General features: G+C 35.9%; 1 protein-coding gene across 1 annotated transcript in view; it reads left to right on the forward strand.

Moving 5' to 3' along the window:
* UFL1 (UFM1 specific ligase 1) overlaps positions 1-23,960 on the forward strand; it is a 67,777-nt gene extending 43,817 nt beyond the window's left edge. The window contains exons 11-19 of the mRNA XM_017538890.2: positions 10,041-10,161; positions 12,360-12,482; positions 17,039-17,156; positions 18,273-18,433; positions 18,514-18,644; positions 20,260-20,340; positions 20,639-20,724; positions 21,284-21,464; positions 22,073-23,960. Of these exons, the coding sequence (XP_017394379.1) occupies positions 10,041-10,161; positions 12,360-12,482; positions 17,039-17,156; positions 18,273-18,433; positions 18,514-18,644; positions 20,260-20,340; positions 20,639-20,724; positions 21,284-21,464; positions 22,073-22,291 (1,221 nt within the window). The 3' untranslated portion in view covers positions 22,292-23,960. The remainder of the gene's footprint in view (positions 1-10,040; positions 10,162-12,359; positions 12,483-17,038; positions 17,157-18,272; positions 18,434-18,513; positions 18,645-20,259; positions 20,341-20,638; positions 20,725-21,283; positions 21,465-22,072) is intronic.
* The last annotated feature ends 439 nt before the right edge of the window (positions 23,961-24,399 follow it).

The raw sequence follows: 24,399 nt of genomic DNA on the forward strand, positions 1-24,399 counted from the left end.
TTTCCCTGGAATCTACTATTCTGGTTCCCTGCTGAGTCCCCTTTTTAAACAGACGAATGGGCGACTTCCCGTGGCTCCAGTCGCCAGCCAAAAGGGCACCCGGACCAGTGTATTTTGTATGGAGAACCACTGCTCCGGGGCGCCAACAAAGCAGCCGCACAGGGCAAAGCAGCGGCGCCCGCCGGCACAGCCACACTGGCCGAAACAGCCGCGCTGGTGACCTGTGGAGCTTCTCCGCCTGGGAATTTCCTAGTCTGTGGTCAATAAAAATGCAGCGTCCACTCACCCTCTGCACTTTCACTGGGAGCTGCAATCCTGAGCTGTTCCTAAACGGCCATCTTGGATCCTCCCCTGAAGTGTTTTTTTTTGTGTGTCTCTATCTCCTTCAGTTCTTCTCTGATCTTAGTTATTTCTCCTCTTCTGCTAGCTTTTGAGTTTTTTGACCTTGCTCCACTAGCACTTTCAATTTTGACAACAGGGTGTCTATTTTACATCTTTCCTTCTCATGTGGGCATTTATTGTTATAAATTTCCCTCTCAACACTGCTTTAAAGGTGTCCCAGAGATTCTGGTGTGTTGTGTCTTCATTCTCATTGGTTTCGAAGAACATCTTTATTCTGCCTTCATTTCATTGTTTATCCGGTCAACATTCAAGAGGTTCAGCTTCCATGAAGTTGTGCCGTTCTGAGTTAGTTTCTGAATTCTAATTTGATTGCACTGTGGTCTGAGAGTTTGTTATGATTTCTGTTATTTTGCATTTGCTGAGGAGTGATTTACTTTTAATTATGTGGTCAGTTTTAGAGTAGGTGTGATGTGGCGCTGAGAAGAATGTATATTCTATGGATTTGGAATGGAGAGTTCTGTGAATGCCTGTCAAGTTTGCTTGGTCCAGGTCTGAGTTCAAGTCCTGGATATCCTTGTTAATTTTCTGTCTCATTGATCTGTCTAATATTAACAGGGGAGTGTTAAAGTCTCCCACTATTATGGTGTGGGAGTCTAAGTCTCTTTGTAGGTCATTAAAAACTTGCTTTATGTATCTGGGTGCACCTGTATTGGGCACATATATATTTGGTATCATTAGCTCTTCTTGTTCCATTGATCTTTTAACCATTATATAATGCCCTTCTTTGTCTCTCTTGATCTTTGTTCGTTTAAAGTCTATTTTATCAGAGACTAGGATAGCAGCACCTGCTTTTTTTTTTTTTTTTTGTCCTCTCCGTTTGCTTGGTAGATCTTCCTCCATCCCTTTATTTTCAGCCTATGTATATCTTTACATGTGAGATGGGTTTCCTATATATAGCACACCAGTTGGTTTTGACTTTTTATCCAATTTGCCAGTCTGTGTCTTTTGATTGGGGCATTTCGCCCATTTACATTTAAGGTTAATATTCTTATGTGTCAATTCGATCCTGCCATTTTGATGTTAGCTGGTTGTTTTGCCCATTAGTTGATGCAGTTTCTTCATTGCATCAATGCTCTTTATTTGGTACGTTTTTGGAGTGGCTGGTACTGGTTGTTCCTTTCTATGTTTAGTGTTTCTTTCAGGAGCTCTTGTAAAGCAGGCCTGATGGTGTAGAAATCTCTGAGCAATTGCTTGTTCGTAATAGGTTTTATTTCTCCTTCGCTTATAAAGCTTAGTTTGGCTGGATATGAAATTCTAGGTTGAAAGTCCTTAAGGTTGTGGAATATTGGCCCCCACTCTCTTCTGGCTTGTAGGGTTTCTGCTGAGACATCTGCTGTGAGTCTGATGGGCTTCCATTTGTGGGTAACCCAACCTTTCTCTCTGGCTGCCCTTAGCCTTTTTTCCTTGTTTTCAACCCTGGTGAATCTGATGATTATGTGCCTTAGGGTTGCTCTTCTTGAGGAATATCTTTGTGGTGTTCTCTGTATTTCCTGGACTTGAATATTGGCCTGCTTTGCTTGGTTGTGGAGGTTCTCCTGGATAATATCCTGAAGAGTGCTCTCCATCTTGGATTGATTCTCTCCATCACATTCAGGTACACCTATCAAACCTGGATTAGGTCTTTTCACATAATCCCATATTTCTTGGAGGCTTTGTTCATTTTTTTATACTCTAATCTTGCCTTCTCATTTTATTTCATTGAGTTGATCTTCAATCTGTGATATCCTTTCTTCTGCTTGGTCGAGTCGGCTATTGAAACTTGTGTATACTTCGCCAAGTGCTCATGTTGTGCTATTCAGCTCCATCAATTCATTTATATTCCTCTCTAAGCTGTTTATTCTCGTTAGCATTTCATCAAACCTTTTTTCAAGGTTCTTAGTTTCCTTGCATTGGGTCAGAACATGATCTTTTAGCTCAGAGAAGTTTGTTACTCACCTTCTGAAGCCTGGTTCTGTCAGTTCATCAGACTCATTCTCCATCCAGCCTTGTTCTCTTGCTGATGAGGAGTTGTGATCCCTTGGAGGAGGAGAGGCGGTCTGGTTTTGGGTATTTTCATCCTTTCGGTGCTGTTTTCTTCCCATCTTCGTGGATTAATCTACCTGTGGTCTTTGTGGTTGGTGACTTTCGGATGGGGTCTCTGAGTGGATGTCCTTTTTGTTGCTGATGAAGTTATTTCTTTCTCTTAGTTTTCCTTCTAACAGTCAGGCCCCACTGCTGTAGGACTGCAATAGTTCCACTCCAGACTCTGCTTGCCTGGGGATCACCTGCAGCGGCTGCAGAATAGTAGGAGTTGCTGCCAGTTTCTTTTTCTGTTATCTTTGTCCCAGAAGGATACCCACCAGATGTCAGCCCGAGCTCTCCTTTATGAGGTATCTCTTTGGTTTTATGGGGGTTGTGGAGCTACTTGAGGAGACAGTCTGTCCCTTATAGGAGCTCAAGTGCTGAGCTGTGAGCTCCATTGTTCTGTTCAGAGCTGCTGGGCAGGTAAGTCTGCTGCAGCAGAATTCATAACCACCTTTTTTTCCCCAGGTGTTCTGTCCCAGGAAGGTGGGGCTTTATATATAAGTTCCTGTCATTCTGCTGCCTTTTTTCAGAGATGCCATGCCCAGCGAGGAGGTAGCCTAGTCACAGTCTGTCAGCAGAGGTGTTGCTGAGCTGCTGTGGGCTCTGCTCAGCTGCTGTGTGAACTTCCTTGCAGTTTTGTTTATTGCGGTGTAGTTAGAACTGCTTCAGTAATGGCGGTCTGCCTGAGTAATGTCGGACTGTCTCTGTAATGGCGGACTGCCTCGGTAATGGCAGACTGACTCGGTAGTGGTGGACTGCCTCGGTAATGGTGGATACCCTTCCCCCCACAGAGCTGGACCATCCCAGGTTCAGCTGTGCTTCCTGTGAAACTCAATCCAGAGCATTTCAGATTGCTGGTCTTTGTGGGGGTGGGACCAGCCAAGCCAGATCACCTGGCTCCCTGTTTCAGCCCCCATTTTTTCAGTTGAAAGGGCGACCCTGTCTCTCAGGTGTTCCCATCGCCAGTTGAAATGGCAACCAGATTGGTGTGAGTTTTTGTGCAGAGACCCACTGCACCAGCTGAAACAGCCACGCTGGAGACTTGTGGCATTTTTCCACCCAGAAATATCCTGGTCTGTAGGCAGTAAAAATTCCTTTGGAAATGCGGTGATCACTCACCTTCTGCGTTTTCGCTAGGAACTACAATCTAGAGCTGTTCGTATTTGGCCATCTTGGATCGACTTCTCAGCTCCCCTTTTTCTTGGGTTGTGGGTAGCTCCGTCCCGCAGGCTTTCTCTGCATTAGCCAATATTTCTGCTTAGATCTGTGCCAACAACCCATGGCACTGGTCAGAGTTGCTTCTCACCTCTGTTCAGGTAACTCACAGGCGCTTTTCAGCCCAGTGAAGATCTCCTGTTCTATGGGTTGTAGAGGGTGTGAGTGAAGCGCAGTATCTGAACCGGAATCCTGGAGGGGGAGAGCCCCCAATCCTCTAGTCATTTTCATGTACTTCCTGGGTGAGGCCATGCCCTGCCTCAGTTTACCCTCTTTGGATTATATCCACTGTCCAACCAGACCCGTTAAAATGAACCTGGTACCTCGTTTGGAATTGTGGAGATCACTCGGTTTCTTCATCTCTCTGGTTAGGAACTGCATTCCAGAGCTGTTTGTATTTAACCTATTTCTTACTTGCTAATCTTAACAGTATTTTCAATTTAGAATCATCTGATGTCTTTTGAAAAATGGGATGAGCAAAAGGGAACACTTTATATCATGTATTATTTTCCTTTCATGTATCATTTCATTTTCTCTCCCAGATTTTTTTTTTTCTCATTCCCATCAAAACATATGACTTAAAAGTTGGGGAACTGATTTTATAAATTAAAATCACATAAATGAAATTACATACTTTACAGTTAAGTTTCCTGAAGGTATTGGTCCAACTTTAAAACACCAAAATGCCCAAAAACAGTATCTTTAGATATGTACAAATATACAGTGTATTTGTCAATCAGTACACAATATATTTATTCAATCTAGTAGAGCCTCAATACAGACAGGGTAAGTTATTGAATAAAGAAATTTTGCTACCATCCCAGTTGATTAGTTCCTCAGAGCAACAGCTATCGAAGTATTTTGAAATAGAGGTCCTGCCAGGTCTGTGTTAATGATGCTTTCCTTCATGTTTCTAGTTGGGAGCATCATCTCCGTATAAAGCCTGCTCTCAAATAGGTCAAATAGGCCCATTTATTTTAAACTGTTAATAAATTCATGAGGGCTTGTTAAATATGTAAATAGTTTATATTTAGCTGTTCTCATTCTAAGCTCCTTAATAGTCTAAAACGAGATAAATTTCTGCATTTAACCTGATAAACAGCAGAGGAGATTAAAAAGTATACATGTTTACTGACATGTATGTCTGAATTTAAAATATGTTTTTTCTCTGTATGACTTTGGACAAATAAATCTCTAGTTTCCTTATCTTTTATATATATATATATATATATATATACTTTAGGTTCTGGGGTACATGTGCAGGTCATGCAGGGTGGTTGCATAGGTGCATACTATATCCAGCATTTCTCCCCATGATATCCCTCCCACCACCCACTATCCCTCCCCTACCACCCCCAACTACCCCCAGTGTGTGATGCTTCTCTCCCCAAGTCCACGTCTTCTCATTGTTCAACACCCACCTATGAGTGACAACATGTGGTGTTTGGTTTTCTGTTCTTGTGTCAGTTTGCTGAGAATGATGGTTTCTAGATTCATCCAGGTCCCTACAGGGGACACAAACTCATCATTTTTTATGGCTGCATAGTATTCCATGGTGTATATGTGCCATATTTTCTTTGTCCAGTCTATCATTGATGGGCATTTGGGTTGGTTCCAGGTCTTTGCTGTTGTACACAGGGCTGCAATGAACATACATGTGCATGTGTCTTAATAGTAGAATGATTTATCGTTCTTTGGGTATATATCCGGTAATGGGGTGCTGGGTCAAATGGAATTTCTATTTCTAGGTCCTTGAGAAATCGCCACACTGTCTTCCACAATGGTTGAACTAATTTACACTCTCACCAACTGTGTAAGACTGTTCCCATTTCTCCACATCCTCTCCAGCCCCTGTTGTCTCCAGATTTTTAATGATCACCCTTCTAAGTGGCCTGAGATGGTATCTCAATGTGGTTTTGATTTGCATTTCTCTAATGACGTGTGATGATGAGCATTTTTTCATGTTTGTTGGCCTCTTGTGTCTTCTTTTGAAAAGCATCTGGTCATATCCTTCACCCACTTTTAAATGGGGTTGTTTGTTTTTTTCTTGTATATCTGTTTTAGTTCTTTGTAGATTCTGGATATCAGCCCTTTGTCAGATGGGTAGACTGTAGAAATTTTTTCCCATTCTGTTGGTTGCGAGTTCAGTCTAATGATGGTTTCTCTTGCTGTACAGAAGCTCTGAATTTTAATTAGATCCCATTTGTCTATCTTGGCTTTTGTTGCCATTGGTCTTGGTGTTTTAGTCATGAAGTCCTTGCCTATGGCTATGTCCAGGATGGTTTTGCCTACGTTTTCTTCTAGTGTTTAATGGTATTAGGTTTTATGTGTAAATCTTTAATCCATCTGGAGTTAATTTTAGTGTACAGTGACAGGAAGGGGTTCAGTTTCTACTTTCCGCATATAGCTACCCAGTTTTCCCAACACTATTTATTAAACATGGAATCCTTTCCCCATTGCTTGTTTTTGTCAGGTTTGTCAGAGATCAGATGGTTGTAAATGTGTGGCATTGCTTCTGAGGCCTCTGTTCTGTTCCATTGGTCTCTGTCTCTGCTTTGGTACCAGTACCATGCTGTTTTGATTACTGTAGCCTTATAGTATAGTTTGAAATCTAGTAGCATGATGCCTCCAGCTTTGCTATGTGGGCTCTCTTTTGGTTCCATATGAAATTTAAAGTTGTTTTTCCAATTCTGTGAAGAAGGTCATTGGTAGCTTGATGGGGATAGCATAGAATCTATAAATTACTTTGGACAGCATGGCCATTTTCATGACATTCATTCTTCCTAACCATAAGCATGGAATGTTTCTCTGTTTGTGTCCTCTCTCACTTCGTTGAGCAGTGGTTTGCAGTTCTCCTTGAAGAGGTCCTTTACATCCTTTGTTAGTTGTATTCCTAGGTATTTTATTCTCTTTGTAGCAATTGTGAATGGCAGTGCATTTTTGATTTGGCTCTCTTTAAGTCTGTTACTGGTGTATAGGAATGCTTGTGATTTTTGTACATTGATTTTATATCCTGAGACTTTGCTGAAGTTGCTTATCAGTTTGAGAAGATTTTGGGCTGAGTTGATGGGGTCTTCTAAATATACAGTTATGTGTCTGCAAATAGAGACTGTTTGACTTCCTCCTTTCCTAATTGAATACCCTTTTTGTCTTTTACTTGCCTGATTGTTCTGGCTAGAACTTCTAATACTGTATTAATAGGAGTGGTGAGAGAGGGCATCCTTGTCTAGTGCCAGATTTCAAAGGGAATTTTTCCACTTTTTCCCCATTCAGTATGATATTGGCTTTAGGTTTGTCATATATAGCTTTTACCATTTTATGGTACGTTCCATCGATACCTCGTTTATTGAGTTTTTAGCATGAAGGGCTTTGAATTTTGTCGAAGGCCTTCTCTGCATCTATTGATACATCATGTGGTTTTTGTCTTTGGTTCTTTTTATGTGATGGATTACATTTACAGATTTGCATAAGTTGAACCAGCCTTCTATCCCCGGGATGAAGCCTACTTGATCTTGATGAATAAGTTTTTTGATGTGCTGTTTCATTCAGTTTGCCAGCATTTTCTTCATTGCATTTTTGGTCTTTGCCATTTGGCATGCCTTTGCAGTGGCTGGTACTTGTTCCTTTCCATGCTTAGTGTTTCAGGAGCTCTTGTAGGGCAGGTCTGGTGGTGATGAAATCTCAGTAATTGCTTGTGCTAAAAGGCTTTTATTTCCCCTTCACTTATGAAGCTTAGTTTGGCTGGATATGAGATTCTGGGTTGAAAGTTCTTTTCTCTAAGGATGTTGAATATTGGCCCACACTCTCTTTTGACTTGTAGGGTTTCTTCTGAGATACCTGCTGTGAGTCTGACTGGCTTCCCTCTGTGGGTGACCTGACTTTTCTCTCTGGCTGCCCATAGAATTTTTCCCTTCATTTCAACCCTGGTGAATTTGATGATTATGTGCCTTGTGGTTGCTCTTCTTGAGGAGTATCTTTGTGGATTTCTCTGTGTTTTTGAATTTAAAACTTGGACTGCCTTGCTAGGCTTGGGAAGTTCTCCTGGATAATATCCTGGAGTGTGTTTTCCAGTTTGGATTCATTCTCCCCGTTATATTCAGGTACACAGATCAGGCACAGATTAGGTCTTTTCACATAATCCCATATTTCTTGGAGGCTTTGTTCATTTCTTTTCACTCTTTGTTCTCTTGTCTTGCCTTCTCTTTTCATTTCATTGAGTTGATCTTCAATCTCTGATATCCTTCCTTCTGCTTGATCGATTCAGCTATTAAAACTTGTGTTTGCTTCACGTAGTTCTTATGCTGTGCTTTTCAACTCCATCCAGTCGTTTATGTTCTTCACTAAGCTGGTTATTCTAGTTAGTGTTTCGTCTAACCTTTATCAAGGTTTTTGGTTTCTTTGCATTGAGTTAGAACTTGTTCCTTTAGCTCAGAAAAGTTTGTTATTATCCACCTTCTGAAGCCTGTTTCTATCAATTTGTCGCACTCTTTCTCTGTCATGTTGTGTTCCCATGTTGTTGAGGAGTTGTGGTCCTTTGAAGGAGAAGAGGTGTTCTGGTCTTTGATGGTTTCATCTTTTTTGTGCTGGTTTTTTCCCATCTTCGCAGATTTACCTGGCTGTGAGCTCAGGGAGCTGCTTGATGAGGTCATTTGTCTGCCTGTGGAGGCGCTACTGGGTTTCTAGGGACTCCTTCAGGTTACTAGGGAAGCTTCGTGTGTCTTTTTTGTGTACACTGGGAAGTTAGGCCTACCTCTTCTGCTGACCTGGAGGCACTGCTGGGTGGTCAAGAACACTGTCCCATTGCTACTTAGGCTTCGTGTGTTTCTTCTTATAACATGAAGCCTAGCCCCACCCCTTTAATGGTGGGTTGTGTCTTTCCTCCACAGGGCTGGATCATTCAGGGTTCATCTCAGACTGAGGCACTGGCTGTATAACCCACTAGAGTTAGTGCTTCAGCCCTCTGGGGTTTGTGGGGGAGGGTAGGGACCCACCCACCTGCTCCATCTGTCTTTCTGCTTTCAGCTCCCTCTCTCTCCAGGCAGGGGGAGGGGGTGATAGCTTGGTCCGCAGGGTCTCCCAGCCGGTTTATGGGCTTTTGCGTTTGCTTAGATCTGTGCGCCAATCTGGTACACAGTCCTGGATTATTATTCAACTCTGTGCTTGTAATTCCCGGCACTTGACTGGCAAAAATCCCCTGTTCTGTGTATTGCTGAGGCTTCGGGGGAAGCGCTGTATCTGGACTGGAGTACTAGATGGGGAGCCTCCTACTCACTGGTCAGATGCACTTTCTGGGTGAAGTGGCACCCCTCCCCACCTCGGTCTGCCCTGCCTGGGCTTTGCTCACCGTCCAACCAGACCTTTTGAAATGCACCTGGTACCTCGGTGGGAGCTAGGAGATCTCTTAATTTGTGCATCTCTCTCACTGGGTGCTGTGCACCAGAGTTGTGTCTATTCAGCCATCTTGACTCCCCAATACTTTCCTTATATTTAAGGAAAGGATTATGATGCCTACTATGGAAACAATAAATATAAATAAATAAGAGATATATGTAAAACATCTGTTCCATGTTAACTACCAGTTATTAAATGACTATTATTTTTATTTGGGATCTTTTACTCAAGTAAAAATTTTACATAGTCATCACTTTCCTTGGGCTTCTTCCTCTAACCACAAAGGTAAATTTGGAAAAAGGTGATTCTGTCATGTAAACTGTCAACATTCAAAGCATTTTTCTTTAGAAAAGCAAAAAGGAAATAGTATTATTTTTATCATAAATATATGCTTTTGTCATTAGAGATTATAGGACCTTATCCTATCAGAAAGAACCAGTATCCAAACTTGGAAATATTTCATCATTGTTAACATAAACTTTTTGAAAACAGATTATCAAAAATGAGTCCAGAGGGGGAAACAAAAGATTATATGAGTATGCAACTAACATATGGTAATTTGGGTGGGATAGGAAATGGAGGGTTCATTATCTTTAATAATCTCAAGTATCCAGTTGGCATTGGAATTGGGAGTCTCAAAAAGAGAAGGAGCATGGTATTAAAGTAAGGTAAAACCAGCCAATAACAGTTGAGGAATATTGCATATGATGGCAGCTGTGTAATCAGTTGTTCAGTAACAAGATAGGATTTCTCATTAGCTAATAATGGGTACAAAAATGCCAAGAGCAGCAAGGGAAAACACCTATTTTGGGCAAAGAGAAACAGCCTTAGAGTGACAGCTCTGAAACAAAGCTCTGTAATTCTTCTAAGCAACAAAACCAAACAAGAATAATTAGTATATGAACAACTTTTATGTTTTTGGAAATGCTATATATTTTTCCTACCAAAAAAACCATGTTTTATTGTAGGAAATGAAAAATAATCCTGTGCATTTAATCACTGAAGAAGATCTGAAACAAATCTCCATTTTAGAAAGCGTTAGTACAAGTAAAAAGGATAAAAAAGATGAGCGAAGAAGGAAAGCAGCAGGTAAGAAATTGTTAACAAGAAATATTTAAAGATAAGTTTTGTATTTGTTGCAGTGAACTTTGCATTTATTACATTTATTATGCCCTTTGAAAGGCCTCTTATTTTATTGATTTACCTTTAAACAACTAATATCAACCAAATAGTTTGCTAATGTGTTAAATTGTACATACTGAAATGGAAATATTGGTGATTATGTTTTCTGCTTTCTTTTGTGAAAACTTAATTTCATCATCATGCTCATGTCTTGTTTTCCCCCATCCTCTCTATAAGTTCCAGCCCTGTACGCTGTAGCTTTTTTTTTTTTTTTTTTAATTCTCAAACTTGCCAGGATCATGTTCACCTTAAAGCTTTTGCGCTAACTGTTCTTTTTACCTGGAATGCCCTCTCCCAGACTTTAAGTAACTGGTTTCTTCTTTTCATTCAGAGCTCCACTCTAAATGCCACTTCCTTAGAGAGGCCTCCTAACCCTTCAACATAGCAGCCACAGTCACTCTCTGCCACCTCATTTTGTCAGTTTATTTGCATCACTTTATCACTGTGCTGTGTTTATTTGGGAACCTTGTTGATCTCATTTATTGTTGTACTCTTGGTACATACCTAAAGCACCACTTCATATATTTTAGGTGGTCTATAAACATACTTATTAAATGAAAGAATTTCTCAGTAAAATATTTTTAAATTTCTTTTTCTAATCTATAATCACTAGAAATTATTCTGGGTATCACTGGTATGCTTGTAATTTGCGTTGGAAAACTAACATGTATTTCCATAATTTTTATAGTAGGAGCAGTGTTATTAGTGCTTTATCAGAGCTAAAGAACTTCAATATACATTTTTCATTAATAAATACACTCAATTCTTTGAGATAGTTTATTTCCTCTTCCAAAATCTTTTTCTGTAAAACCTTTAAATGGCATTATGAAATTTATCTATTCTTCCAGGAAAATTAATGAATTACTTCAGTAAATCACAGTAATATTCATAGCTATGCATATTTTGTCATATTATTTGAAGATATAGTTATAAATTTGCCTTACTCAATTGATGACTTATGTCAGTATAACTAGTCTATTTAATATTTTATTTCTTATTAAAAGTTAAGGGCCATTTGGTGTTTTATTCTTAGTGATACTATTGTATTGTAATTGTTTAATTACGTTATGTAGAATTATGTCAATCATGAATGTCCCCCCAATAGGAAACTTATTTCCAAATGTAAAAAGCATGTTTATTTTACACTTATGCTTTTGAAAATATAATTTTTTCATTATAAAAGCAAGGGAAGAATAAATTAATAGATGTTTAGGATATGGTGAAATATAAGGGAAATCTATTTAGAATTTAGAAAAAGATCTTCAGTAATCACTTTATTTTATTAAGAAGACTAATCTGTTACTTATTTTGAAGTAATATAATACAGTTGTAATATGTTTCAATGATAAGTATTTCATTTTGTAGAGTAGATATTTTACATGTAAATATCAAATAGCAGGGAAAAGCTGAAATAGTATTTTTTTTATTTACTGTGTTTGCATTTGTTTTATTATTTGTTTTTTTAAGTCTATAGTCAATAGGTGATTGACAATGATATTTTCCTACTTAACCAATTAATATTCATGGTCAATATTTATGGAGCGTGTGTTTCAAGCATTCTGTAAAGAATATACACATTAATGAGACATGATCCTTGCTCTTAAGAAGTTTATAATTTGGTTGAGTGGTAGGTGAGTCAGGATGTCTCCTCTAAAAACAGATAATAATCTTTCAACCAACAAGGCAAAATAAGTATAATTAAATTAGTGAAGTTTTGTAATAGAAGGTTATTGATGAGGCTGTGGTAACACAGATGATCAAAGGAGGACACACTTCTTTTGGGGAAGGTAGAAGAGGAGGTGAAGGAATAGATTTTGATTAAGAAAATATTGAGAGCTCCAGAAAAGAGGTGACATTAGAGAAGGAGAAAGAGAATGCATTTAGAGCAGTCAGACTATCTAAGTAGATTGCTCAAGAGATTTCATATTTTATTCTTTATTATGTATTGGATTTACTAAACTCTTGATAAGGGAGCTTCAAATTTAAAGAGTCTAAAAGTTTATTTGGCCTTTATTTTTTCTGCTATAAAGTTAAATACAGCAATATAGTGTCATTATTTTCATGATTTAGGTAGGCAATGCTAACTTATGTCATTTTCCCACCAGAGGGCAGTGGAAGCATGAGAGGAGGTGGTGGGGGCAATGCCAGAGAGTACAAAATTAAAAAAATCAAGAAGAAAGGAAGAAAAGATGATGATAGTGATGATGAATCTCAGTCATCCCATACTGGTAGGTAGCTTTTCTTTACTTTTCCTTGGTGTATGTGTGATATTTTTAACATGTTTTCTTAAGATGTATGTAATTAGATATATATGCTTATACAGGAAGTCCTTGTTTTGCAGTTTCAGTGGCACAAATCTCAGTTACCACACTTTGGTCAAATGACATCAGTCTAATAACAAGACTGTTTATCTTAAATATTAGATACAAAGATGCTTTGGTATATTAACTGAGTATTGTATAGAGTACAGATTTTACTGCCAGCTCTTCAGTCCACAAATCAGTACATAAATAACAGATGCATATCATTATCTGTGACAGTCACACCACTTATTTTATAGTTTGTCAATGATTGGTCACTGCACATTGGTTATTCCTTATGCACAAATGACAAAGCATGTAGCTGTGTTGCCTCCTTGTCTCCTGGTAAACGCTGTGATATTTTATAGAAATTGATAATCAAAAAGGGAACTGGCCAACAAATATAAAAGCACAGCAAAGAAATGAAAAGTGATAACACTGAAAATAAAATTGGAATCAAGCATAAATGGAGTTACAGAGGGAATGACTGACTGTGGGAATGTTGACACTGCCATTGTTCAAGAAAATGAGGAAAGTGGCTATGATAAAAAGGATGAAAATATCTTAGAGGATGTGAAGTGGGCAAAAATTTTATAATTCTTGGAGATATTCCAAGACATTGAAAGAGCAAGGGATAAAATGTTGGAAGCTGATTCAGAGTTAGAAAGTGGTATGACAATTTATTAAAAAATAAGAATTTTAATGATAATAGATTGAGATTTATACTTTCCCTCTTTCACAGAATTTATTACATACGGGCTATAACTGGAAGATGTACATATCAAGTGATGTGGCTGCAGCTATTAACATTCTACTTGCTATTTGTAATAGCACAGTTGTTTAAGATTTGTCTTTAAAGTATTCTGAGATAGGTAGAAGTAACTACTGTTCTTCATGTATGTAAAACAATGTTAATTAAAGGAAAAGTATCTTTATAGGAACTACTAGCTGTATCTTTATTTCAAATAGGATTAAGACTATCCTTTGTGAATTTTCATTTTTCACTGGTAAATGAATTTTCCTGCTAGGCATGTGGGTGAAGCGGCATTACAAAAAAACATTTTTCTGATATCTGTAATTTAAATAATTGGTAAACGAGGCATGTGGTGTTCCTTTTGTGAGTAGATTATTATTTAAAGGAGCTATAAAAGTAGTAAAACCATTCTTCCTTTAAAAATGTAATTTCAGTGCTTTTGTAAAAAAAGATTGTGTTGTAATCTCTGAAATGGAGGATGAAATTGGGTTCTCCGATAAACTATAGGATCAACTTGGTATGAAAGATTACTAGAAGGAAATATAATTTAATGATTTATACAATGCATAAAGGAAGCAAACAGGGAAGTCATAGATCATTTAGTGTGAATGTCAGGAATGGACAGCAGATCCCAGAAAATAATAGTACTGTCTGTCTACTCTAAAGCTAGGATTTTAACTTTTTAGATTTTTATTTGTAGTGAAAATTGATTTTTGAGCCATTATATTTTTATTTCTAAGGTTTTGCTTGTTGAATCAATAACCTAATTAAGCTAGAAATAATCCCCTTTATAACTTTACAATTTCTAATGGAAATATTGTTAGCTTTCTTTTGTCTACAACCCATGCTTTCCTAAGTAAGTGGGTAGGCGTGACATTTGCACAGTTAACAATTATTTTCATTACAGTAGCTGCACACAATTTTTCCTTACTATAGACTTAATGTTTGTGAGAGCAAAAATAAATTATAAAATTCTGACTTTTTTTTGATCTATGCCTTTTCCAAAAGACAGAAGACAAACTTTAACTTAAATAATTATTGGAATTGTGATACACATGATTATAAAGACTTTCTGAAGATCTTATTTAAATTATAAGTATTTAATTTTCAATAAATTTATATTTTTATAAAGGAGGAAAAACTGCCCAGTATTTCTTGTTCAACAAAGATAAATTATCCTTTCCTTAAAAATTTGTTTTAAAATACTTGTTTTGATTTCCAGCTATTCGTATCATCCAGGTTTAACAAGGGGAAAAACTCTTTATTATTTTCTGATTGATTTGTAGAAAATAATCAGTCATTTTAAATGAAGTTAGCAAATGATCATATAAGAAATAGTACCACTTGATGATAAAAACCTTCAACAAACTAGGCATCAAAGGAACATACCTCAAAATAAAAAGAACTGCTTATGACAAACCCACAACCAGCATCATACTGAGTGGAGAAAAATTGATAGAACCATTAAGAAATAATAGAACAAGAGGAAGGATGTCTGTTCTCACCACTCCTATTCAACACAGTACTGGAAATCCTAGCCAGAGCAGTCAGGCAAGAGAAATAAATAAAAGCATTCATATTGGAAAAGAGGAAGCCAGATTATCTTTGTTCACTGATGACATGATCATATACTTACAAAGCCATAAAGACTCTTTCAAAGACTCCTAGTCTTGATAAATGACTTCAGTAAAATGTCAGGATACAAAATCAATGTATGAAAATTAGTAGCATTTCTATACAACAGTAACTTTCAAACTGAGAACCAAATCAAGAATTCAGTCTTATTTTTAATAACTACAAAAAAAAATACCTAAAAATACATTTTACCAAAGAAATGGAAGATCTCTACAAGGGGAACTGCAAAACACTGAAGAAAGAAATCTTAGATGACACAAACAAATAAAAGGCATCTCAGGTTCATAGATTAGAAGAATCAATATTGCTGAAATGACCATACTGCCCAAAGCAATCTACAGATGTAATGCAATCCTTATAAAAAATGACATCATTTTTCACAGAACTGAAAAAACACTCCTAAAGTTCATATGGAACCAAAAGAGAGCCTGAATAACCGAGGCATCCTGACTGAAAAAAAAAAAAATAATAATGGAGGCATCGTATCGTCTGACTTCAAATAATACTACAACGCTGTAGTAACCAAAACAGCATGGGACTTACAGAAAAATGGACACATAGATCATTGGAACAGAATAGACAACCCAGAAATAAAACCACATACCTACAAACAACTGATGTTGGACAGGGTAGACAAAATAAACAATGGGGAAGGGACACCCTATTCAATAATGGTTCTGGGAAGAACGAAACTTTATCCCATCTCTCACCATATATAAAATGGTGCAGAAGAACAAAACTGTATTCCACCTTTCACCATATACAAAAATCAACTCAAGATGGATTTGGAACATTAAGACATGAAACTATAAAAATTCTTGAAGAAATCCTAGGAAAAACTCTTCTGAACATTGGCCTCGGCAAAGTATTTATGATGAAAATCCCAAAAGGAAATACAGCAAAACCAAAAATTGACAAATGGGACTTAATTAAACTAAAAAGTTTCTGCACAGCAAAAGAATCACGAAGAGTAAATAAATAGCCTTCAGAATGGTAGAAAAACTTGCAAATGATGCCTGACAAAAGACTAATATTTAGAATCTACAAATAACAAGAAAAAATAACCCCATTGAAAACTGAGCAAAGGACATGAACAGATATTTCTCAAAAGAAGAAATTCAAGTGGGTGACAAACGTGAATAAATGCTCAACATCACTATCAGAGAAATGCAAACTAAAACCGCAGTATATCGTCATGCACCAGTCGTAATGGCTATTACTGAAAAGTCAAAAAACAACAGATGTTAGTGTTGATGTGGGGAAAAGGGAATACTTATACACAGTTGGTGAGAATGTAAATTAGTTTAACCTCTATGGAAAACAGAATGGAGATTTCTCAAAGAACTAAAAATAGAACTACTATTTGACCTAGGAATCCCACTGCTGGATTTCTACCCAAAGAAAATGAAATCATTCTATTGAAAAGACACCTATACTCGTGTGTTCATCCAGGCACTATTCACAATAGCAAAGTCATAGAACCAGCCTAAGTGTTCTCCAGTGATTGACTGGATTAAGAAAATGTGGTATATACCATGTAATACAATGTAGCCATTAAAAAGAACGAAATCATGTCCTTTGCAGCAACATGGATGGAACTTGAGGTCATTACTCTAAGTGAACTAACTCAGAAACAGAAAACAAAGTACCACATGTTCTCACTTATAAATGGGAAGTAAACAATGGGCACACATGGAAAATAGTAGAAGGAACTCCAAAAAGAGGGAAGTTGTTGGGTGTGGGGCGGGGGGGGAGGGCAGGGCAAGGGTTAAAAAAAAATTGCCTAATAAGTACAATGTTCACTCTTTGGTTAATAGGTACAATAGAGGCCCAGTCCCCACCAGTAAGCCATATACTCATGTAACAAACATGCATACAAAACCCCTGGATAGAAAATAAAATATTTTTTAAAATATTTTATTATATATCCTAATTTTAATATTGTTTTCATTAATTGTTGCTATTTGACACTAACAATTAATGAATGAATTACTATCTTAATATATTAATGGACCCTTATTTGCCATTTGGTTGCCATCTATCTATCTATCTGTCTACCTATCTATCTATTTGCCATTGCTCATGTCTGCTATAGGAAAGAAGAAGCCAGAGATCAGTTTTATGTTCCAGGATGAAATTGAAGATTTTTTAAGGAAACACATACAAGATGCCCCTGAGGAGTTTATTTCGGAACTTGCTGAGTATTTAATAAAGCAAGTATAAAATGTATTTTTTCTATTTTATGATAGAAATTAAATGGGTTATTAAATAAAATTTTTTTCCAAGATCATAGAAAGCATATGTATTAAATGATTTCTTTTCAAACTTGGAATTTAACCTAGCCACCAAATGTCCGATTTTATTTGCCTACAGAGGCAGTTTAATTAAACAAATATTTGTTAAGTGTTTTGGGCAAGGCAGTATGGGAAAAAAGGCAAGATCCAGAAAGTGTCCTCACTCACTCATCTTACAGTCTTAAGTCTTGGTTGGGGAGAAAAACAATGGCATTAACCATTAGCTAGTCTCTCCTATGGCACAAAAAATAACATTCAAAAAGAAGAAAAGATAATTTTCTATTTTAATCTGACAAAGTAAACAGTGTTTACTTTTAGGGAGAATATAAAGTAAAAGTTCACTTCAAAAAGAATAAATTTAGGCACTCCTACCTTATGAATGAACCAGGCTAAGGGTATTTTTATATAAAAATGAAGAAAATTATGTGGTAACTAACTAACCTGGTCATCCATCAAGTTAGTTCCACTGTGTAGGCTTCCATAAATACAATCCAGAAGAGCAGTGCATTAGCTTTGATTTTGGAAATAAAACTTTAGTAGTAATTTTTTAATATAAATAATATTTGTGCATAAATATATTACAGAACTATATTTTTCATATGTAAAAAAGTGAAATACTACTAATCATTTTCCACTGCTTTTTAAAATGTTAGGCATAAAAAGGTTTTTTTTAATGTATTTTAGTATTTTAGAAATTGAGAATTTTAAGATGTAATTGTTGAAGAACAGATTTATAGTCTACTATTCTCCAAATTAATTCTAAAAAGCTATTTTGAATTGTGGGGACTTTGTTACTCTTGGTGTCTTAAGTGCAATAACTTTGAATACTTTAAAATAGAGAAAATTAATCTATTTCTGTTTTAATTACTAGGGTTGGGGAACAAATTGTCAGTGAACTTGTCTCCAAATTAATTTTATTTGTTTAAAAAAATAGAGATCTCTATTCTTATGCCTTATTTCCATAGAAACAAAGTTTTTTATCTACGTAAATACTCAGTACATTTAATAAACTAAATATATTTGTCTTGTGCACAGACCTCTTAATAAAACTTATCTCGAGGTGGTACGTTCAGTATTCATGTCTTCCACAACTTCTGGGACATGCAGAAAACGCACAATCAAGGACTTGCAAGAAGAAGTTTCAAACCTGTACAATAACATTAGGTTATTTGAAAAAGGGATGAAGTTTTTTACAGGTATACTTAATCTTATTTTTTCATTGATTTTCATAATTTGGGGAAGAAATTAGTTTTAATAAAGCTTCTTTATTTTCCAGATGACACACAGGCTGCTCTTACCAAACACTTGCTGAAGTCAGTGTGTACTGATATCACTAACCTCATTTTCAACTTCTTAGCTTCGGATTTAATGATGGCAGTAGATGATCCTGCAACCATTACAAGTGAAGTATGTTAATGATCTGCTTACCACTATTGATGGGTTCTGTTTTGCATCTATACACATTTTATTTTGTCTTATTGAAGTAGTTAAAGAGGAAAATAAAATGTAATAAAAGATGTTTGAGGAAAAAAATCTAAAAGATTTTTCATTTAACTTTAGTACAATATATATATACATTTGCTAGCAGTATTGGTAGTATAACTAGTCTGTTAAAAGTAATGATGCATCATTATTTTAGAATAAACAGTTTTCTCCTAAATATTATGTCACATTCCCTCTTCCAGGTGACTGGCAAATCCTATAACATTCTGACCAGTTTCCATAACTTTGCAGTTATTTTCCTTTAACGACATCTCATTTCAATATTTAGACTAATTCCAATTTAAATGTTTAAAATTCTAATCTCAAACTAAATTCAAAAGCTCATCTCTTCCCTTCTTGTGATGTTATGTAAACCAATGGCTCCCCATTGCCTAGAGGAAGAAAGGTGTGGTCTACCCAAAGATGACAACCCCTCCTCCTCCTTCTCCTCTTTCTTCTCTATCCTCCTCCCACCTCCTTTTCTTCCTCCTCTTTCATGTTCTTCCTTCTTCCTCCTCCTTCCTCACCTTTCTAGGTCCACTTCAAGTTGGACATTTAGGGAAAATGAGAGAGGAAAAACTGTCTTGATGTGACTAACTACATATCACTGCTTTGATCAAGGTCAAACCAAATCAGCCTGATGTTTGTGGTCTTTGGTGATGTAGTTAGTGATTGCCATATAGATGATATAAGTTGTTTCCTTGGAACGTTGTTTAGTTTCATGTGACTTCTCACAGTAAGGACCAACCCTCAAACAGAGAGGTATGGTTATTTCTTCCTCCTACGCCAGCAAGGTGCTGGCCCCATTCCCTTCTGCTTGAGCAGCAAATCCCCAATTATCTGGACAATTTCATGTTTCCTTCTGTAGGAAATACAGGAGATCTTGTTCCATTCCCTTTAAGGGCCACAGAAAGATAGGTGTGGGACTGGGACAGGAAGGCTAGACAGAGACAACTAGCCCCTGTCTTCCCAGACATTATACCCCTTAAGGCCTGTTTTCAAGCCATTCCAGCAAATTTCCTCCAAAATTTTATGCCAGAAGAAATAAATGATTCTCATCAAGAATTCCATCAAACTTCAGTGGGCACTAACATGTAGAAGAGGTGCTGAAAAGATTCCTCACACCATAGAGCATAACAAGCATCCAGCCATGAACAAGAGCTCAGTCCATCTTATAGGCATCCCTGATCTTTATGAGTGGGGCCCTTCGCAGCTAGCACTGGGGAGAAAAAAACACTCTCTTGCTACTTCAGTGGAAGAATTAGCCTCTTACCCAAAATATTCTGTTTCTCACAGGGCCAATGATTCTAGTCTTTCTCATATTGCTGGAACAGGTGGAAGTAGCAGGACAATATCTAGCCTTTTTGGCTGATTGGCTGTTGACTAGCTCTCTAATGTTTTTGTCTCTAATTTGAGATCTAAAATTCAAGAATATGATAAAATCCACTCAGCAACTTGTTATAGTATTTTTTTCACTTTATCCTATATCCACTGCATGTCAAAAGCACAGTACTAAAAGAATTTTTATTTACCCTTACAGATAAGAAAAAAAATTCTAAGTAAATTATCAGAAGAAACCAAAGTAGCTCTTACAAAACTCCATAACTCTTTGAATGAAAAGGTAAGTAAAGTTTTATTCTATTTAGATGTCAGGAAGCAGTGTGTTACAAAGATCTTTGAGTAGATCCAATCTTAAACTAATATTTTGTACTCAGCTACCTCTTTGAAAGGTGAAGAGAAGACCAAGCTGCTGGCGTTTTACCATTTTCAGTTCTATATCACAATTTCTAATTTATTGAGGAAGTGACCCTTTTAAAAATTGTATTTGGGATGTAAAATTACAAAATAGTTATTAAATAGCTATACTTCTTTAGGCAGCCATATAGAAAAGTAAATTATGGTATTCATTGCTTTTTCAGAGCATAGAAGACTTTCTTTCTTGTCTGGATTCTGCAGCAGAAGCTTGTGATATTATGGTTAAAAGGGGAGACAAAAAAAGGGAAAGGTAACATTCAATAAATCTGCATTTGATAATGTTCTTAAATGTGGGACTTTTCAGATATGAAATCTGAATTTGACTGCCTGACTCTTACGTAGAGAATATATATCTAATGTATCTAATATTCCTAAATGACTGTAGACCTTCAAGCACATTCAAAGCCGTAAAATAATTAGATATTTCTCTCTGACCCTCTGGATCAAGTAGCAGAGTTTCTTTATCCTATAGTTAATCAAGCCCAGGAACTTTTTCTTAGCCTGGGGACTTTCCGTACAGGAAACCTCATCTAAATCAGTGCAAATCTGTTTGACCTCCAGCAACTCAAAACAAAAAACATACTTCGAATGTTCCTCCTTGAATTTTCTAGCATACTAATCTATCAATGCCATTTAGGTTTTATATGTATATATCTGATATTGAAAAGTTAACTTAAAATGTTTATGGAATTAGATAAATTTCTTAGAAAAGCTAAAAATTAACAGAAAGGGCTGAATTGAAATTGGTGAGAACTTATTAAATTATGATAATGCATTTGTGTGCTGTTTTATTATTATTATTTATTTAGACAGATACTGTTCCAACATCGACAAGCACTGGCAGAACAGCTAAAGGTCACAGAAGACCCTGCTCTTATTCTGCACCTCACATCAGTCCTGTTGTTTCAGTTTTCAACCCACAGCATGCTCCATGCACCTGGAAGATGTGTCCCACAGATCATTGCTTTTCTTAATAGTAAAATTCCAGAGGTATTACATTTTCAATACACTTGAAACTTTTCAAAGTTTTAGATTCTGAATATTTTGAGTGGATTGAGATGAATTATTGTCAGCACTCAGGCATAAAATATATTAACATCAGAGGCTACTTCCAGTAATATGAACAGTGGATTATGGGATTAATTTTTTAATATTAGGCATAGCTCAAGAATCTTTCAAGAATATTCTGAATTTGGAAACTAAGCTTTCAGAAAAGATACAAGAATGTCAGATCTCCCATTTCAGTTCCTTTAGGTTTAACTTATCCTTCAAGGACCCATTAAAAAGTCTTGTCCTATCCCTTTTAGCTAAAAAACTCCTCAGCTAAAAGGGAACTTCCCTGTCCCTTTGACTATATCTTTGATGATAGAAACTGGCAAAGTCAACTTACGTTAAAGTGATTTGCATTCATTTTTTATCTCTTCTAAACTGAAAACTCCTTAAGAGCAGAAACTTTGCTAGATTAGGCTTGCTACTTCCATGGCCAGTGTTTTGTAACAATGAGGACCTTCGATGTATATTAGTTGAAGAAATTCTACTTCATCTGTTCCACAAAAGGTTACATTGTGTTGGTTAACTTTTTCTTTTCCTTTTTGCAGGATCAGCATGCCCTTCTGGTAAAGTACCAGGGTTTGGTTGTAAAGCAGCTAGTCAGTCAAAATAAGAAGACTGGACAGGGAGATTATCCCTTGAATAATGAATTAGGCAAAGAACAAGAAGATGTTGCCAATACTACTCGTAAAGAGCTTCAAGAACTTTCTTCATCCATTAAAGACCTTGTTCTCAAATCTAGGAAATCGTCTGTGACAGAAGAGTAATGATCTTAATTTACATTTGTCATATAGTAAGCATTTTCCCCCAAGGTTGAAGGTGAGTGGTCACAAAAAAGTTGTCACCATACAACTCCCATCTCCCCCCAAATACCACCTCACACACACACAATTCAGTTAAAACAGTAGTGTTGTATTAAATGTAAATGTTAAAAAGATGTGAATTTTTGTTCTTCATGGAAGATTTTTTTCCACCACATTTTCACACAAATGCTAAAAGAACATACTTCAGGTTTGTTTTCTTCCCAAATGTTGAATGAAAAACAAATTTTCTGATCCATTCATCCCTGGGAAAGGATTCATTTGTTGCAAGTGCCAGTACTATACTTATATACATTTAAGCAGAAATTTAAAATGTGGTCATGCTTTTTTATAAAGAAACATTTCTGTGTCAAAAGTAAAATGAAATCATGTATTTTATTTCAAAATTCATAGAAAACACTTCAAAACTAAAATACAGAAATTTGCAAAAAAACATTTTATTACTAAGCCCTTGCTCTTATTTTTGGCAGAATAAACACTGATTTTAGTAGGGGCTACAAGGATGCCCTTACGTGCGCAGGAACACTAGAGGTGCCCATGCATTGTTGTGTTCTATTCTAAAACAAGCTACTAATGAGAGAGAGAACACATGCAATTTATTACCAGTAAGCATAAGTCATATTTAACATTGGAATAACTAAACATTTTATACAAAGATTTTTCTTTGACCTAGTTTACTTTTGTACATTTTATTTTAATTCAGTAGCTGCTCTATCACATAATACTTTGTAAATACTAGTGTGAAAACCAGATAGGATGCCTTTCCAGTCGTAAGAGTATCTGTAAGTGCATTTAAATCATTAGAAGCTTTTTTCCAAAACTAGAAGCCCTTATTTAAAAAAACAGGTATTTTTGTTTTCTAAAGATTATTAGTTAGAAATAACTAAAAGAGTTCCTTAGAATAATCATTTCAACCAACTGAATTTCAAGCAACAACTTATTATTTATCAAAAAGGAATTATTTTGAATATAATTATAAATTAAATTTCAAATATTTAAAAAATACTATTTTATATAATTCCTTATGACATTTTAAACTTTATATTTTACACTATTTGAATACAAAAAGATCAGTCTACCTCTACTCATTCTAGACAAAAATATTAATCTTTAAAGTAATTAATCAAATTGTTGACTTAAGTTGATAGGAATGCAACATTAAATTTAAAAATGTTTTTCCATGGGTAATTTTCTATTATATATTTTCATATGGGCAAAGGAAAAAATGATAAATTCTCTGTGATCATAAACCCCAATTTTGTTTATTCAGCTTCTAAAATATTGAACACCCAGACTTTTAATTAAGCCTTTGAGAATCTTACCATTTATGTTCAGCAAATATCAAAGTAATCCATGTTTGTGTCAAATGATCATATAAAATATAAAAGAGAAAGTCAAAAGTAAAAAGAAAACCAGTTTTACTTGCATTAATTTTTTTCATTTATCAAAATGCTTCTTATGTTGCCACAGTAGAGTTTTTATTATTTTGTAAGTAAAATTACATAGTTGATTTTCTATGTAAAGATTAATTTCCTTAACAAAAATTATTAAATGTTTACTGTGATCTTAATGGGCAAGATTAAGAAAGTTATTTAAAATAAAGTTACCTGTTCTAAATTTTATGGGTACTTTGAAGCTTCTATTATTTTAATTAACACAAAGATTAATTGGTGCATATTTTTTGTATATATATTTTGAATTTTCATTTTGAACATTATTAAAGGATTTTTTTTTACACAAAAATTGTTCTCAGAGTCTTTCATTCCTTGAGAGTTTGCCATTCTTGAACCATTTTATCTTAGTAAATTATTTCTCAACTACATTTCTGCAAATGTGTAGCTGTATTCTTGCATATGCTAATTCCTGCTATTGCAGTTACAGTAGATATATCAGAAAATGTGTTCAGGTATTCATGTTCAATATGTTCTAGCTCTAGACTTACGTGCTTTTAAGGAGTCAAAGGAATCTCCTGGCCATCAGAAAGATCCAATGAAGAGTGGCGTATAGTATCAAAATTACAGTGTATTTTGTGAAAAGACCTTAATGCTAAATCA

Source organism: Cebus imitator, unplaced genomic scaffold (assembly GCF_001604975.1).
Source record: "Cebus imitator isolate Cc_AM_T3 unplaced genomic scaffold, Cebus_imitator-1.0 Scaffold116, whole genome shotgun sequence".
Lineage (NCBI taxonomy): Eukaryota > Metazoa > Chordata > Mammalia > Primates > Cebidae > Cebus > Cebus imitator.